Here is a 17,513-nt window from a genome sequence, read left to right on the forward strand (position 1 = left end):
GTGCCTACAGGAATGTTTGCCAAGTTCAGTTCCAAGGAATTCCAGGGAGCAGTTTTGGCAAAATATTAATAGCTTTTCTTTGGAAAATGAGTTCAGTATTTAAATAAGTCAGGGCAGTGCTGCCTGCTCCTCACCCTCTCACAAAGTGTGAGCACATGTGCATTTTAAAGCATTAGATAAGACTTCTGATAAAGAAAGCTGCTTATGGCTTGGCACCTATAGTACAGTGGTTACGGCACCAGCCACATACACCTAGGTTGGCAGGTTCAAACCTGGCCCAGGCCAGCTAAACAACAATGACAACTGCAACAAAAAATAGCCAGGCGTTGTGGTGGGTGCCTGTAGTCCCAGCTACTAGGGAGACTGAGAATTTCTTGAGCCCAGGAGTTGGAGGTTGCTGTGAGCTATGATGCTATGGCACTCTACTGAAGGTGACATAGTGATACTCTGTCTCAAAAAAAAAAAAAAAAGAAAAAAAGAAAAAGAAACCTGCTTAATTTTCATTTAACATGGCATTTTACAAACCTACCTGACCATGACATCTCTTGGGAACACAGTTTGGGAAACACTTGCCTACCGCAGAAGGGAGCAAACTTCTGTAAACCTTTTCTGTAAAGGGCCAAGTAGTAAACATGTTACCCCGTGGTCGATACATAGTCTCTGTTCCACCTGTTCATCCCTGCCCTTGGTGGAGGCAGCATTGGTTGATTTACGGCTGCTGCGATTTCATACGATTTTCATTTGTCACAAAATATGGCTCTTCTTTTGAGTTTTTCCCCAGCCATTTAAAAACATAGAAACCATTCTTAGTCTGCCAGTTAAATACAGGAGGTGGGCCCGATTTGCTGGGGGTGTGGCTTGTGCAGCCCTGGCCTAGCAGGTGTAGCCCTGGCCCCTCAGTGTGCACAGCTGTGTTGTGGTGGCCCCAGCCTGATGCTCTCTGGCCCTGCTCTCACTGCTGCCCATCAGAGGTACACCAGCGGTGTGGAAGCCAGCTGCCTCACCACGCCCATGATGCTGTTTCAAGCCTCAGGCAGGACCTGCTGTATAATTTACTAGGCCCAGGGCAAAATGAAAATGTGGAGTACTTTGTTCAAAAATTGTTAAACTAAACCAAATATAGGCCCTCCTGGAAGTGGGCCCCGGCCTGACAGCACAGGCTGTGCACACATGAAGCTGGCTTGGACTCCACATTTTCGTTCTTTTTCCTTCTGTTTCCTGTTAACCTATCAAAATGCTCCTTGGACACCACTTCCCTGACCCCCTCCAGCCCTGGAGGCTTCTCTACTTTCTGTGCCCCTCATTACCTTGCTTGGGCCACTCTGGGCTGCATTTATCTCTCCCTCTCTCTCTTTTTTTTTTTTTTGAGGCAGAGTTTTACTTTGTCACCCTCAGTAGAGTATCATGGCATCATAGCTCACAGCAACCTCAAACTCTTGGGTTCAAGCGATTCTCTTATCTCAGCCAACCAAGTAGCTGGGACTACAGATGCCCACCACAATGCCCAGCTATTTTTAGAGACAGGGTCTCACTCTTACTCAGGCTGGTCTTGAACTTGTGAACTCAGGTGATCCACTCACCTTGGCCTCCCAGCGTGCTAGGATTACAAGCGTGAACCCCCACACCTGGCCACATCTCTTTATACATATGCTTCTCTGTCTCCCCTATTACACTAGCAACTTCAGTAAGAAAAGTGGTTTTCTCTGGGCGGCACCTGTGGCTCAAAGGAGTAAGGCACCGGCCCCATATACTGGAGGTGGTGGGTTCAAACCTGGCCTGGGCCAAAAAGAAAAGTGGTTTTCTCTATTTGTGGCCCGGGATCCTAAAACAGAATGTGGCACATAGCAGGTGTCAAAGAAATAGCTGTGAAGCTGGATGGTGTGGTGATGCCGCCAGTAGCTATCTTCTTGTGAAGTTGACCCATGATCCATTATAAGATAAGTATAATGTGCTGCAAATATTTGCTGGGGAGACATGGAGCACCATCGTTCACGCTCAGTTTGATGGGGCCATCCTCAGGAGTAAGAGTGAGCCCAGGGCAGCTCTTCATTATAGCCATAACTGATAAGTCATTCCAGTGGACTGTGGACATAGAGGGTGCAGCTCCCCTGCCTGTGAGGATGATCGTGTTTCCCTTCTAGAAGCTCCGTGATGGCTGGGACTTGTTCACCGCAGGTTCCTGTGCATCGTGAGCAGCACCTGGTACATAGCAGTGACTGCTTAACTAGTGTTCATGGAGTGAATGAAGGAAAGAAATCCTAAAGGACTCCAATAGGCTGTATAAAATGCTTTGTAATCTAAGACAGAATGTGTGCTGTGCAACTCAGTGGTGAAGTTATGGAAGGCAGCATCGTGCTGCGGAGAGAGGCCTGCACCAGAAGTCAGGAGTCTTGGTTTCCAATAATAATCATGACAATAACTTCTAGTGACATCTTCTAAGGCACTTTACCTGGCCACATCATTTCATTCTCACCACACCCCCAGAGGTGGAGACCATGGAAGGAGGTGAGAGAAGGGTTGAGCGACCCGCCCACAGGACAGAGCAGGTGCCCAGGGACCCTGCACTTGATGGAATCCTGTGGTGGAGGATTCATCCTCCTCCTTGGTGGAGGCCTGTGCTCCTCCACCCTTGCAGTCCTGGCTCTCTCCCTGTGACCTTTAGGGTTCTCAGTCTTCTCATCTGAAAAATGAAGTTTGGACGAGTCAATTGCTAAGATTCCTTTCAGTTTTAAAATGTGGTGTTTAGAAAGCAAGCAGTTTGGTCAGAGGGGGTAGAATAGATGGGTTTGTCATTGCTAGTTTTTATTGGTTTATTTGTTTCTAAACATGCAGAAAGGACAATCTTGAGTCATTTTTGGGAAAACTTGAAGCTCACCCCACACACTGGGAGATTGACTCTCTTATTTCCTGTGACAAAATGTTTTATCCCAGACTTGTGTGGGATAAGATGCTAAGTTTTTCCTCATGTGAACTTGCTGACGGAGTGTTGTGTATTATCTAAGGATCTGCATTGTAAACAGAGTACCTGTTTCAGTTCAGAGACAGTGGTCTTCTTGCAACTCCATCTTACTCCTCTTTAGAAAGTCTTGTAAACGTTTCAGTGGACTTCCCCTTCCATTGCATACCTCCCTTCTCCCATTCACCTGCTCCATTCCTGCTGTTCTTTAAACGCCCAGGCACACCGCCACCTTAGGACCTCCACACCAGCTGGTCTTTCTACCTGAAGAGCTGACCCTCTTCATCCGATGGCTCAAAGCCTCTCCTCCAGTAAGAGGTTGCTCGCCCTGCCTCCCTGGGCCCCCCTATTTAAAGGTGCTACCTGGCCCCATTCCAAATCCCCTGCACCCGTCTCCACGTCTCTGCTTTTGCTTCCTGTCAAAGTACTTGTAACCTTATAACATATTATAAACCTTATTTGTTGTGGCAAATTGCTGATTGTCTGCTTATACCTGTTAGGATGCATGCCCTATGAGGTCAGGGATCTCTGCGTTGACACCAGTGCAAGGATCCTTGTCTAGGACAGTGCCTGACATTAGGGAGGCACTCAATAAATATTTTTTGAATGAAAAATCTCTAAGATGATCAAATTCAGGAGGAAGAATTATCGTTATAGGACACGGAAGTACTGACATGGACTAGGTAGTGAATAACCCTAAAGTCACGTATTTGCCGTCAAGTAGACTCTAAGCTAATTGCATCACTTTTATGCATGTTTACCTGCAGAATTGATGGTATCAAGCCTAAAATAGTGCTGAGGTCTTGTACAAGGTCAGACAATTAAGTTCACAGACTCGCCCTAGAAAAAGTGCTACATCCCTTGTGGCTGAATATCACTGTGGTCACCTTTAGAGTACTCTCCCATGGGTCATCTGGTGACCACAGTGATATTCACCAGGGAGATATGTAGCTCTCTTCCTAAAATGAGTTCATGAACTTAATGGTCAAAATTATGACAATGGCTCTGATGGCCATTCCAGAAAAGAGTTCCAAAATTGCTTTGAAGGGTAGACGAGGCACAGGCCTTGGGGCGCTGCTTCCCCGGGGAGCACTTGGAAGGTGACCGCAGGGACGCTCAGCAGGGAGGTGTGTGGCGCTTTTTCTAGGCTGAGTTCACGAACTTAACTATCCAATCTTGTTTAGGCTCAGAAAGGCTTTGACTGTAAAATTCCAGGCTTGATTATAAGCAATGTATGACTTTTAAAATCATATACATTCTTAGATTGGAAAGTAACATTGAAAAATGCTGACTCCTAAGGTAAGAAGTGCTTTGACAAAACATTTTCTTGGTTATTACAGCAAAGAAGACAGTGGAATCCAAAGAAACAGTTACGATGGGGGACTCTGTGACGAAAATAAATGGGGTTTATTTAACAGAATCAAATGCCATTGGCCACTTAAAGAGTCACCCACTTCTGCTAACTCGTGATGGAGGCTTCAGTGAAATCAAGGAGCAAGGAATGTTCCAAGGAACCACCTCCTCACCATCTCACCTCAGAAGTGGAGGGTCAGTATTCTTTTTATTTAATTTTCTGGTTAAGATAGCTATCATTATCTTCCATACATGACTGATTAGCTTTTTCCCTTTTACATAAGGAAATTTTAAGTTAATGGTGTAAGAATGGGAGATATTTTTTTCTCATAACTGAATGGAGTTGATTTTATATCACTCATTATTTAATCCTCAACTTTTATTGATAACTGCTGAAATGCTGCTTTGCTAGGACGGTCAGAATACGGTTTAGGTGGCTGCATCAGCCAGCCTCAAGTGCTGACTCACCGTTCTGTTTGCGTATCATTTGGGACTCTTGCCCAGCCTGGAATCTCTTACTATCTCCCTTTGGGTTAGTCCATAGTAGAGGACACTTCTTTTATCCTTTAGTAGAAACTTGGATTAAATATTTATTTTGCAAACTAGTCATTAAAACAAGACTCTGTGGATTTCTGTTGGCTCTGCAATTCCTCTGTTGACTCCTCATAAATGAGTAACTGGGAATTTCTTTATTTCATATCACATTCCAAGATATCACATTCCTTGAGAAGCAGTTTTCCCACCATACTAAGGATTCACAGAGGTTTCTGTGTGTGGTTCACCGTGTGGACCATGTGAATTCTTACCCTGATGTTTTGCTAAAGACGCCTTGAATAATGAGAGGCAAGAATGGGGAGAGCAGGCTGTTTTCCTGTCCCTGCCAGTAACGATGCTAAGATAGGCAAAAGGTCTCGGACTGGACGGGGTCACTCAGCTAAAGATATTTTTTTCTAGGACTTTCCATTGGGTCATCATGGATAACTGCCCAGTTCAAATTTATTTAACAAGATTAAATTCCCTGGGCCATTTTAAGACCAAGGGCTTGTTGCAGTCACTTTAGGTTTGGGGCTGACTTTGGCTTGGACACATGTAGCGTGCCTAAAACGTTCCCCCCCAAGTGGCTGCTTGGCAGCTTGTTAGTTTAGCTGAACTGATCTCGTCTGCTGACACAGCCTGAACGGTGTCACACACACAGAATTCATAGTAGGCGACCTAAGTTGTCCTTGTCATGTCGCTTTGCATTCAGAACATTTTTTAAATTAAAGGAAAAATGAAATGTCTCCTTAAGTGGAAGAGAAGGACTTCAAATTGGGACTTGGGGAGTTGAGCAGAAAACATCAAACTGACCATTGCAGACGAATCTTTTCCAGTTGGTGAATAAGAATAGGCGATGGGCCTCAGAGCTTAAACCTGAAAGGCAGCAGGGAAATGCGTGTTCCTTTCAGTCCTGAAGTAAAAAGGAAACATTTATCTTGCTGCATCCATCCTTACAGTAATGAAAGCTGACTAGAAAATCCAGACAAGAGCTATTTAATTTGTTTATTTATCTTTGCAAACCTTCACTGTGGCAGAATAATCTGGCAAGCCAGAGTTCATTATGTCCTCCTCATTCTGGGACAGCAGGGGCATTTTCAGTTACATATTTTATCCCCCACACAGCAGAGGACAGATCAATTAGCACTTCTTCCTCACTGTCCAAAATCACGAGGCGTTGGCAGCAGCACTAATTATTTTCTTTTTGTTTTATTAGGATGCCTTTTGCAACATATAATGATTGTATCGGAGCTGGGTTTACAATACACCCTGGCAAGTTTAAACTTTCAATAACATTTTTGCATTATGAATATTTACCTCCTTTAATCATTGGATGGAATTTCATTGAAGTGGTGCCAGAAAAAAAAAAAAAAGTTTATATAGTAGGATTAAAACAAACCAGAAAATGGAAACTCTTAGCAATTCTTTCATTAATTACATTTATGAATCAGTCTGGGACTTTTGATAATTGTTTCTTATAAACATTTAAGTAAATAATTCCAAGAAATGATGGTTGCTATGCAGTATTCCCAGTTTTGATGCGAGAGCTCTACCCTCAATTAACATTTTTTCATCTTTAAACCATAAAGTGGAAAATGAAGACTGTTGTCAGCTGGGGTGGCAGAAGGGAGGGAAGGGAATTGGGATGACAAGAGGTGGAGGAGTGTGAGCAGATCACAGAAAGGGCACAGTGCAGGTGAGGACATGCTCCTAGCACAGGGTCCTTTACAGCCTTGTCCTGTGTGACAGGGTTCACCTTTGTGTCAAGTGTTTCTCTAACTGCGGAGAGAAAGGAAAACTTTGTATTAGAGTAACTGCAGTGATTTGTGCACCTGTAATTAGAACTCTGGATAATTCAGGGTCGGGTGCGATGGCTCACACCTATAATCCCAGCACTCTGGGAGGCCGAGACGGGTGGATCACTTGAGCTGACAAGTTCAAGACCAACCTAAACAAGAGTCAGACCCCATCTCTAAAAAATAGCTGTGTATTGTGGCGGGCTCCTGTAGTCCCAGCTATTTGGGAGGCTGAGGCAGGATGATCGCTTGAGCTCAAGAGTTTGAGATTGCTGTGACCTGTGATGTCATGGCACTCTACCGTGAGCAAGAAAGTGAGACTCTGTCTCAAAAAATATATATATGGATAATTCAGACATGTTCAGAATTCAGACTGAGTTTATGCTGGTTATGATGGAAAAAGGATTTACTAAGCGAGGTATGATTGCAAACAAGATACTGGGGACCGTTTAACTTTACAAAAGCGAACACTCAAGCACTTATGGAACTCTCACCCCCAAACTGATTGCCAGGTAAGAATCTCTGGGGCTTATTTAAGGTTTGCGGACCTGCTTCTCAGCAATACTTCATTCTCCCTTGCTTTGTATCACCTTCTGGATTGAAAGTAACACAGCTTCTCATACCTTGAGCAATATGTGTGTGTGCAAATCTCCATCCATCCATCCATCAGTCCAGTCTGATGAAACCCTTTATACAGCTGCTGAAAACCTACCTGAGCCTTTCTGTGTGGACACTGTTCAGATTGTCCTGGTTTGGAAATGTGATCTTTAGGAAGAAATCCCAGGAGCAGTCAACTGTCACAAAGAGTCAAGAACTCTTCCCTGGAAGCCAGAATCTCTGGATTTAGATTCGGTTCTCTCTGTCATTTGATTTAGCTGTATTTGTCAAGCCTCAACACTTTCATGGATGTGGTTTTCCAATCTCTAGAATGGGAACAACTCTGCTCTTTTACTTCCATCTCCTCCTGGCCCTCACCGTGGGTTGTGGAATGATTACCAAGGCTTGAAAGCCTTACTTGTAAACTGTCAAGTGCTCTTAGTCTTGTTGGAATCAAAAATAAAAAAAGGCAGCTTCTGGTTAAAGATGCAAAGGCTTTCTGCAGAAACCCAATAAAGCCAGCAAAGATCGGAAAGCAGAGAAGAGTCATCTATGAAACTGGAAAAAAGTGGTTCTAACCCCAAACTACAAAACATGAAGCAAACTTTATTTTCATGTTTGCCTGACAAACTTACCTTTAGGGAACAAGCCCTCTTGCTTGTAATAAATCCTGCCCAGTTCATGTTGAGGGGAGGGCTGACCCTGTTTCCCGTACCTCCTTTCCCAGGTGGTGGTTATGCAGCCTAGGGCTGGCTAATCAGGGCTCTTCAACCCCGGCTACAGCTGTTGGGTTAGGGCTGGAGAAAGACTGGGACTGTCACCAAGGCATTTGGGGAAAGTGCTCTTTCTCCAGTCTCACAGATAATGTGGTCTTGGTGATGAACAAAACAGAGCCAAGGAATGGAGATAGTGATCAAGCTGAAGGATGATCCAGCTGTGGCTGAAGCCACCTCATCAACACTGGAGACGACTCTGCTTTGTGAACTTGTGTGCCCCTTTTTCTGTTTCTTCTTCCTTCTTACCTTCCTTCCTTTTTGTCCCCCTCGTTCCTTCCTTTTCCTTTCTTCCCTCCTTCCTTTATTTATTTATTTTTTGTAACCCAGGCAGTCCCCGGGTTACAAATAAGATAGGTTCTGTATGTTTGTTCTTAAGTTGAATTTGTATGTAAGTTGGAACAGGTCTATTTACCTATTATCTGTTATAGCCTCTGGTCGTAAGTATGAGTCAAATGTCAGTTGGATGTTTGTAACTCAGGTACTGCCTGTACTTCAGATTAGGTTTTTGTTACTTAGAACACAGCAATCAAAATTATCCACTCAACCTTCCAGACCCTAAGAAATCTTAGATGGTGGACTTTGAGGGTGGACATACCTCCTTAGACTTAGAGTAAGAAACAGATCTCTCTAAAAGTGAGTCTTAGTTCAAAAAGTTGTACCCAGTCATCTTTAACTGAGATCTAAGAGAGATGAGATCTAGGAATGTAGGCAGGCCAGGGGAGAGGTGTGGATGCACTGGAAGGATTCCATTCAGAAGTCCAGATCGTGAAGTGAGGGGAGGATGAGCTGAGAGATCATTACCTGTGATCCAGGTGGTTTGTGTGTGTATATCTTGGGGAGGGGGTTGGATCTATTAGAACTCACAGAGCCTACATGTAAAAAGACTTCTCTGGGAGTTACAACACCCTGCTTGACACCTCCAAGGGAACACACAAGTCCCGAGTCAACAAAAATAATGGATTTGGTGATTGGACATTCAAGAAAACTAAGGTTTAACCTGCGGAGTACCCCAGTTCTCCCCCGTATGGATCCTATTCAGCTTTAACAAATAAATAGCTCTATTTAAAGATAAATAATATTAGGATAAAAACTGAATGGCAGTTGAGCTCAGATATAGAGAGAACATAATAAAAGACAGAATGAAAGAATTGCATCCCTAAAGGTGTTGCCCTCCAAAAACATGTAAAAATTATAGATAATTTGAAGACTTTCTTTTTAAAAAAAGAAAGCAAAAAAGAGCTTTTGGGCGGTATGAGAGTTTAAATTAGATGTTATAAACTCACATAAGAAGATAAGCTTGCCGTTCTCAAAAAACAAATGAAAAAATATATAAACATGGAGAAGAAAACCACATTAGAAATAAAAAATAAGAATAAAAACAGCTGAAAAGATATGAGACATGGTGGACACACTATAAGAAATCATAAAGCAAGACATGAGCAAGTTATAAAAATGATTAGAGAGACTGAGATAGATATGGAAGGATAAAATTTGTATTCCTGAAGAAAACAATCCTTTCCGTCTTCTTCCTTTTCCTCCTTCACTTCCCCTCCTAACGCTGTCTTACTTTGAACTGAGTGCCAAGCACTCTTCTAAGCGATTTACAAATATTGAGTCATTTAATATTCACAAAAGCCATGGAGAATGGAAGAAATCATAACAGAAAAAACAAGAAAAATCTTAAGACATAATAGAAGACAACTTTCTGGAGTAATTATTTAAATTTGAAGTTCAAATGGACACATGGTATCCCAACAAAATTTGATATGGATTAATCTACACTAAGACACAACAGTGCTTAGCACTGAAACACAACCCAGTACATGGTATATGATTAATAATTGTTTAATTGGTTGGTAAATGGAAGAACATCTCCTATGGCCATCCAAGCTGATTAAACAAATCACATAAAAGGAGAAAAACACAGGCTATCCCTGGGTTATCTTTCTTTTTAAAATATTTGGTGTAAAGACAGGATCTCACTCTGTTGCCCTGGCTGGTCTTGAACTCCTGGCCTCAAGTGACCGTCCTGCCTTGGCCTCCCAAAGTGCTGGGATCAGAAGCATGAGCTACCATGCTTAGCCAAGCCCTGGGTTTTCTTAAAGCATCACTCAGTGCTAGAAGACAGTGAAGTATCATCTATAAAGGCCTAAGTATGAGGGATAACTCCCAAATTGCATTGCCTGCCATGTTGTCCTTCAGTAAAAAAGCAACAGATAGACACTTTGGAATGCAAATGAATTTAGAGAGTATACTACTCACCCACTTTCCAGAAAACTCTTAGACAACAAAATGGTGAGTCAGAATTCAAAACTTAGAAATGAATAAGCTGTGGTAAAAGCATTTATGGTAAGTACAATATTAATTTTTTTATATTGAATTAAAACTAAACAACTCCAAAAATAATGGTATGGAACAGAAACCTTGACAATGTAGTAATAATATAAATAACCAAAACAAGTGTGAGTACTAACTTCTTCACTTTCACAATAGGGAAATTTAAATGACAGTAATTTCAACATCCTAATGCTTTCCATTATTTTCTTCTTTTTTCTTAACTTTAGAGAGCTCTTTTAGAAACTAATAACTCTTGTGAAGACTCACTCCATCTGAAGTTCTCCAGTTCCTTCAGTTTCACCTCAATTTCTGTTTTCTCTGTTAAATTTGACACAATTTATACTTAATGCTTTTTCACTATGATGACACGTGTGGTTTGATTGCATTGATATATATCCATTTCCCTGCCTTCCTCCCGCCCTTCTGTTCTTTCATTCTTCTATCTTTTCATCTGAATATATGCATAAATATGTCTGGGATGATGTTTACCTCATATCAATGATGTTTATTTCTGGGTGTGGGTCTGGGTTGATGTTTTAAAATTTTCTTTGTACTTTCTTATATTGCCTGGCTTTAAAAAATAATAATAAATGTATCATTTTTTTTCAAAAACCATGAAGTCATTATTCTTTTGAGAAATTAAGGGTAACATGGCAAAGAAACTTTTCATTTGGAAGACAGGCATAGGCCGGAATGGTTTTGTAGAAGCCCACCTTGTTCAACAGTTCCTGTTCTATAAACATTTCTGGGGTAAGCAATGCCCAGTGTTGCCTGAGGGTCAGGAGACAGAGAAGGGGACCCTGTCCTTGAGGAACTTAGAGACTTCTCAGCCTTGCTGCTCCCGTGTGCTTCCTGGCCCCGGCAGCAGCGGTATCCCTAGGGAGCTTGTGAGAAATGCAGGATCTCAGGCCCCAGACCTACAGAATCCGAATCTCCCTTTTTATAGATCTCCACATGCTTTGAATGCACACACAGGTTTAGAAGCACTGTCCAGTGATTAACTCTCACGGAAGAATGGGAGGGGAAGTGAAAGAAGGCGTCCTCAGCATTTAGAGATCAAACCATCTAATTCTGACAAGAAAGTCAGGGAAGGTTCCCAGAAGTGAGTGGGACGTGGAGGTGTCTTTTGAGGGCCGATTTTCAGTAGAGATGTAACACTGTGTTCTTGGCTAAAGGAACAATGTAAGCCAGAGGCTGGGTTTGACACAGTGGCGGCCAGAGGCATCCTGAGGCTGTGAGCTACAAAGCTGAGCAGTGTGCTTGGAAGGAAGTTTGGGGACTTGTGAGGGTTGACCTTTAAGGCAACTCCCAGGCATGTGGGTCCATTGTTTAAATAGGGGGGCACCACTGGGGAGGAGGGTGTGAGTGTGTATTTTTGTATTGGGCCATAACCCGACACTATAGGTACCTTGGAGGATTTTCTTAAAATTTTGATCCCTTTAAAATCACGTCCTTTAGTTTCAGTGTGTTTGTATGTAATTATTTTACTAGAATTCTGTTTTTAAAGTTTTTAATTTAGAAAGAGTAATAATCCATTTGGCAACTGTGTATCTGGTGCTTCAGGCTATAAAGACAGGGTGAAAGAACCACCCCTCCCTATCCACCCCACTGTGGGCATTCTGAAATTATAGGCAGAGTAGCTGAGACACTATAAAGCAAGAGTCAACAAACCAAGGCCAGGGGCCTGACTCTAGCCCTGTGCCTGCTTTTGTAAATAAAGTTTTATTAGTACACGGTCATACTCATTCCTTTACATGTTTATGGCTGCTTCCACACTTCAGCAGCAGAGTTGAGTGCTTTCAACAGAGACTATGTGGCCACAAAGCCCAAAATATTTACTACCTACCTTGACTCTAATTCTATTATAAAAATGAGCTTTTCCTTTTGGTGAAAATAGGTTTAATTAAAATATTCCCTCCCTCCTTCCCTCCCTCCCTCCCTTCTTTCCTTCCATCTCACTCTGTCACCCAGACTGGAGTGTAGTGCCACAGTAATAGCTCACTACATCCTCGAACTCCTGGGCTCAGGCAATCCTCTTGCCTCAGCCTCCTGAGTAGGTAGGACTACAGATGCCCACACCAGCTAATTTTAAAAATATTTTGTAGAGGTGATATTATTTTGCTCACGCTAGTCTCACACTTCTAACCTTAAGTTATCCTCCCATCTCAGGCTCCCCCAAAGCTCCAAAGTTCTAGGTTTATAGAAGTGAGTCACTGTACCTGCCCCCCCCCTTTTTAAATCCAGCATCTTTTAAAATTTCCTCACATGCAATTTTTCTCATAATGAAAATAAACTTATTGGTTTTCTTAAAAAGTACAAATCTTTCTATTTAATTTACTTCTTTCTTTCTTTATTTTTTTTAGTTATTTCTCTAACTCAGGAGTCAACAAACTACAGCCCAGTAACCAAATCTGGCCATCCACCTGGGGGGTGTGTGTGTGTTTACAGCACATTTAAATCAATATGTTTTAAATAGTTACAGAAGTACCTAAGTAATAACCTTGATTTTCCTACATGGCTCATGAAGTTGAAATACAGGGTGTCCATAAATTTTGTGTGCAGTTTTAAATAGTTAACTATTATTTACCTAGTTAACGGTTTTAAATTGCACACAAACTTTATGGACACCCTGTATATGTTATCTAGCCCTTTAAGAAAAAATTGCTAACTTGTTCATAATAATTGGAAGAACTGTCAAAATTACAGCAAAATCTGGACTTTACAATATTTTTAAAGAAATATATTTTTATTTCTTTGGCGTACATATGGTCCAGAAGTAGATGGTGCCAGTGCGATTGATTCATGGATGAGCAGTAGTTACTCAGTCAATCCTTGTCTGACACAGCCTTGGCTACCGAGCTTGTTTTGATTGTTCAGAGTGAAATGGAGGACTCTCCTTTATGACTGAGACAAGGAGATCTTGCTTTTGCTCTGAAACACATGGGCTGCAGAGGAGAGGCCTGGGAATGCCAGAACTCCAGCCTCATTACGGATGGAACTGAGGGAAGAACAGAGCTGGGGGGATTGATGGAGATGGAGCCCAGGGCCTGATCACACCAGGCCTAATAAAACTTACCCTACCTGTCTACTTTTGGGTAATGTCAGCCAATAAATTCCATGTGTTGTCTAAGTCAGTTAAAATCAAGTTTTTGTTACTTTAGAGTAGTATATCCTAATGAACAAAATAGTGCTGTTCTGCCTCTAAGAAGAAGTTTACAGAAAATCTTTGAGGAATAATTTCTGAAACTGTTTTATTTTCGGTATATCAAAAGTCACTGTCAAAAAAATTAATCATGGTCTCTAATAACATAGAGCAGGGAGCTGGGGAGGACAATTATGCTGGATGACTGAATCGGGATCTGAAAACATCAGAGAGGCGGGAACCCTTTTCCAATTCCACTGTGGGATTTAATAAGAAGGAGTAAAGGTCAGGGAAGATCTGCCTTTGCGGCACATGTAGGACAGATAAAAGTTACCCACCACTCTGATGTGACCTAAAGCCGCTAATGTCATTCTAGGCTGCATTCATTAGAATATCTCCTCTTCGCTTCTTAGGCCATTCCTTTGGCTCAGTGCTGGATTCCAGACCTTAAAGAGGTCTGGATAAACAGATACTCAGAGTAACTGAATAGGCTGGCAGAGATTTGAAACTCTATTTCTCATGTGAGGAACATTTGGAGGGACTGGAAGAGTTGGTTAATGCCATCAGTGATGACAACAGCAACAATAGTAAACGTTTAGTTTTGAGTACTTACTATGCCTGGGACTGTGCTAAGCAGTTACACTGCATATCGTTTAGTCTCCATGACAATCTGACATTGGGGGGTGTCAGATACTTTCCCAGCAGAAACTCCTATGTATCACCCCCTCATACACAGATGAGGAAACCCTGGCTTAGTTTAAGAAATTTATCCAACGGCACACGGTTATAAGTGGTAGAACTGTGAGGTTTAAACCATAGGAGGACTTTAAGTGGTGAATTCAACATCTCTGAGTAGTTGAAGGATTGTCAAGAGGGAGAAGGATAGAGATTTGTTCATGTGATTCCAATTAGTGAGCCAAGACCAATGAGTAGAAGTTACAGGGAGACAGATTTTTGTTGAGTATATAAGGCCATCTATTCTTCCTCTTCTATAGTGAAGGAGAGATTTTCTTGTCTTGGTGACTGTCTTTTCCATTCATTCTTCCTATGGGGCTTCATGGACTGCTGCTTGGAAACCCTGCTTGGCTTACTCAGGCCACACTGGACAGTTCTTCCTCAGTCCTCATCTTCCCTACATGTTAATCACGCCTTCTTCCCAACATGCTTGGACTGCATATCTTATTTATCTTGCTTCTGTGGACTCCTTTTTCCCTTTCTGTCCTTGACCCATGAGTATCTAGCAAGCCCTTTTCCCAAGTGTCTAGTCTTCAAGCCACTCTTCTCCTTGGACCACTGTGGTCTTTACAGAGCCCTTTTCCAGGTTTCCACATCTCCTTGGCAGATGCACCATTTTTCATCAGAAACTCAACATGGCGAAACCCAAACTGTCTTACTCCCTCACCTCTCCATTCCTGTTGATGGCAACCCTGCCTTCCTGTTGCTCCAGGTTTTCCTCTGACTGAAATCAACCACTAAATCCCATCAACCTTTGTTTTACATGGTCTCTTCAATCTGTTCCTTCTTTTCTAGTCCCACTGTCACCCTATGGAGATTAGTCCTTGTCACCTCTCTTCAAATCTCCCAAATGCTCTTGTCATTGCCTAACTCCAAATCCCATCGTCCTTGTATAAGAACTAATAACAGAGAGAAAAGAAAAGAACCAATGACAGTTTTCATTGCCCATCAGATTGGGTTCATTTACTTAACCCAAGGATTTGGGCAGCTGGTTCTGATACTTGTCCAGCAGAAACTCTCTTTGCTACCTTGGTGGCCCTGTGCACGTACCTGCTGCCCTGAGTGTCAGGCTTCTCACGCCCCTCTGGACCTTTGCTGATGGCGCTCCCCTTGGAGAATATTGTCACTTACTGGTTTGACTTTCCTTCTTTTCAGGCCCACTTTGTGGTCTGCTTCTTCCACTCACTAATCACTTCTTTCTCAGCATCCCTCTAATCCTTATAATATGCCGAATTTCACATTCTGGCACCTTATTAGTGATATTATTGGACTTTCCATTAAAAAATAGTTCCTTAGTTCCTTAAAGTAGGTTTTAGTTTTAAACTTCATCAAGGCAATGGCACGTGTGTTCTTTAGCTCACTAACACCCAGCAGCAGACTGCATAGACGGGTGATATTGACTCAGCTGGAAAGAAAACAAATATTCACAATTTATTACATTATTCCAATGTATCAGTGAGAGGCATTGCCTTCAGTTTTTCTTTTTGAGATAGGCTCTCACTCTGCTGCCCTGGCTAGAGTGCAGTAGCATTATCATAGCTCACTACTTCAAAGTCCTCAATTTAAGATGAGGAAACCAAGGCCAAGTAACTTCCTTAAGGTTACAAAGCTGATGAAAATTATACCTAGTATCTGAACCTGGGCAGCATGGGCTCAGGGCCAGGGATCCTCAAACTTTTTAAACAGGAGGCCAGTTCACTGTCGCTCAGACCATTGGAGGGCTGGACTGCGGGCCCTGGGACGAGTCGGCTGCTAAGCAGGACCAGCAGCAGCGGCAAAAACACCTGGCGGGGCTTGGCGCCTATAGCTCAACTGGCTAAGGCACCAGCCACGTACACCTAAGGTGGAGAGTTTGAATCCCCAGCCCGGACCCGCCAAACAACAATGATGGCTGCAACCAAAAAACAGCCGGGCGTTGTGGCGGGCACCTGTGGTCCCAGCTACTTGGGAGGCGGAGGCAGGAGACTCGCTTGAGCCCAGGAGTTGGAGGTTGCTGTGAGCTGTAATGCCACGGCACTCTACCCAGGGGGACAGCTTGAGGCTCTGTCTCAAAATAAAAAAAAATAAAATAAAATAAAAAAAAAACACCTGGCGGGCTGGATAAATGTCCTAGGCAGGCCACATTTGGCTTGTGGGCCATAGTTTGAGGATGCCTGGCCTACACACTTAACCACCACACCCTGGTGGTCACATGAAATAGTATTTAATCCCAATCCTGTGCGCTTCTTGAAGACCAGTAGGAACTAGCACTGCTGAACTTATTCATATAAGAAGGATCCTTCTTCTTTTTTAAGAAGTGAAGATACTCAAATGAATGTATGGAGGCATCCTCATCACTGGCCATGACCTTGAGGAGAGTGGACCACTGACTTTGGAAGGCCATTTGTTGAAAATTATCTTGCTTGATTTTAATAGCCGTTAAGGATAGGTGTATATGTTGAAAGGAAAACCTTACCTCTGTTGTTCTCAAACTTTCTGTTACTTGTGGGAGTGACAAATATGGGAACTTGCTTGGCCTCACACCTGTTGAATGTTTGGTATTTTACCTTTTCATTAGCATTGGTTTTATGTCTGCCATCTTTGAGAGGACTCTGTCCCGTCAGATCTATGTTTTTATTGTGTATAAAAATAAAGCAACTGTTTCTGAGCATTAATTAATTTGATGGTTTTTGGCAAATTGGCTTGATCTTTTCCTTTATGATAAAATGAAGTGTTACGTGTTTAAAAAAAGAAGGACATGTTTATGGGAAAAAATGATATTAGGAGAAACTAATCTTGGGGCAGTAGGAAAGGCCAAGAGCCAAGACACAGCCCTGCCCGGTCCCTGGGGATCTCGCTGCACAGGAAGTGGAGGAGCAGACACACACACACACAGGGATGTTCACAGTTACCCTGGGCACGTGGATCTGTGTCCTTTGTGACTTGGGGAGCAAATATTATATTTGGTGGACAAAAATAAATTTTGTGGTGAAAGTTCTACTCTCAGAGGTTTTTTTTTTTTTAGCCATGTGCAGATATTTAAAAATATGTACTTTTTGAGTATCATCTGTGGCTAAAGAGAAATTGTATCCTTTAGACACAGTCTCTACATTAAATATAACTTTTAAAAAGCCTGAGCATGGGAGGTGCCTGTGGCTCAGTGAGTAGGGCGCCGGCCCCATATACTGAGAGTGGTGGGTTCAAACCCAGCCCCGGCCAAACTGCAATAGAAAATAGCTGGGCATTGTGGCGGGTGCCTGTAGTCCCAGCTACTTGGGAGGCTGAGGCAGAAGAATCGCCGAAGCCCA

General features: G+C 42.6%; 1 protein-coding gene across 1 annotated transcript in view; it reads left to right on the forward strand.

Annotated features, from left to right (window-relative positions):
• Positions 1 to 17,513, forward strand: part of ARMC2 (armadillo repeat containing 2) — a 113,100-nt gene that overhangs the window by 18,080 nt on the left and 77,507 nt on the right. Inside the window, exon 4 of the mRNA XM_012806242.1 lies at positions 4,297 to 4,504. Within this exon, the coding sequence (XP_012661696.1) occupies positions 4,297 to 4,504 (208 nt within the window). The remainder of the gene's footprint in view (positions 1 to 4,296; positions 4,505 to 17,513) is intronic.

The sequence above is a fragment of the Otolemur garnettii genome, unplaced genomic scaffold (assembly GCF_000181295.1).
Source record: "Otolemur garnettii isolate 467f Iridium unplaced genomic scaffold, OtoGar3 scaffold00002, whole genome shotgun sequence".
In the NCBI taxonomy this organism is placed as follows: Eukaryota; Metazoa; Chordata; class Mammalia; order Primates; family Galagidae; genus Otolemur; species Otolemur garnettii.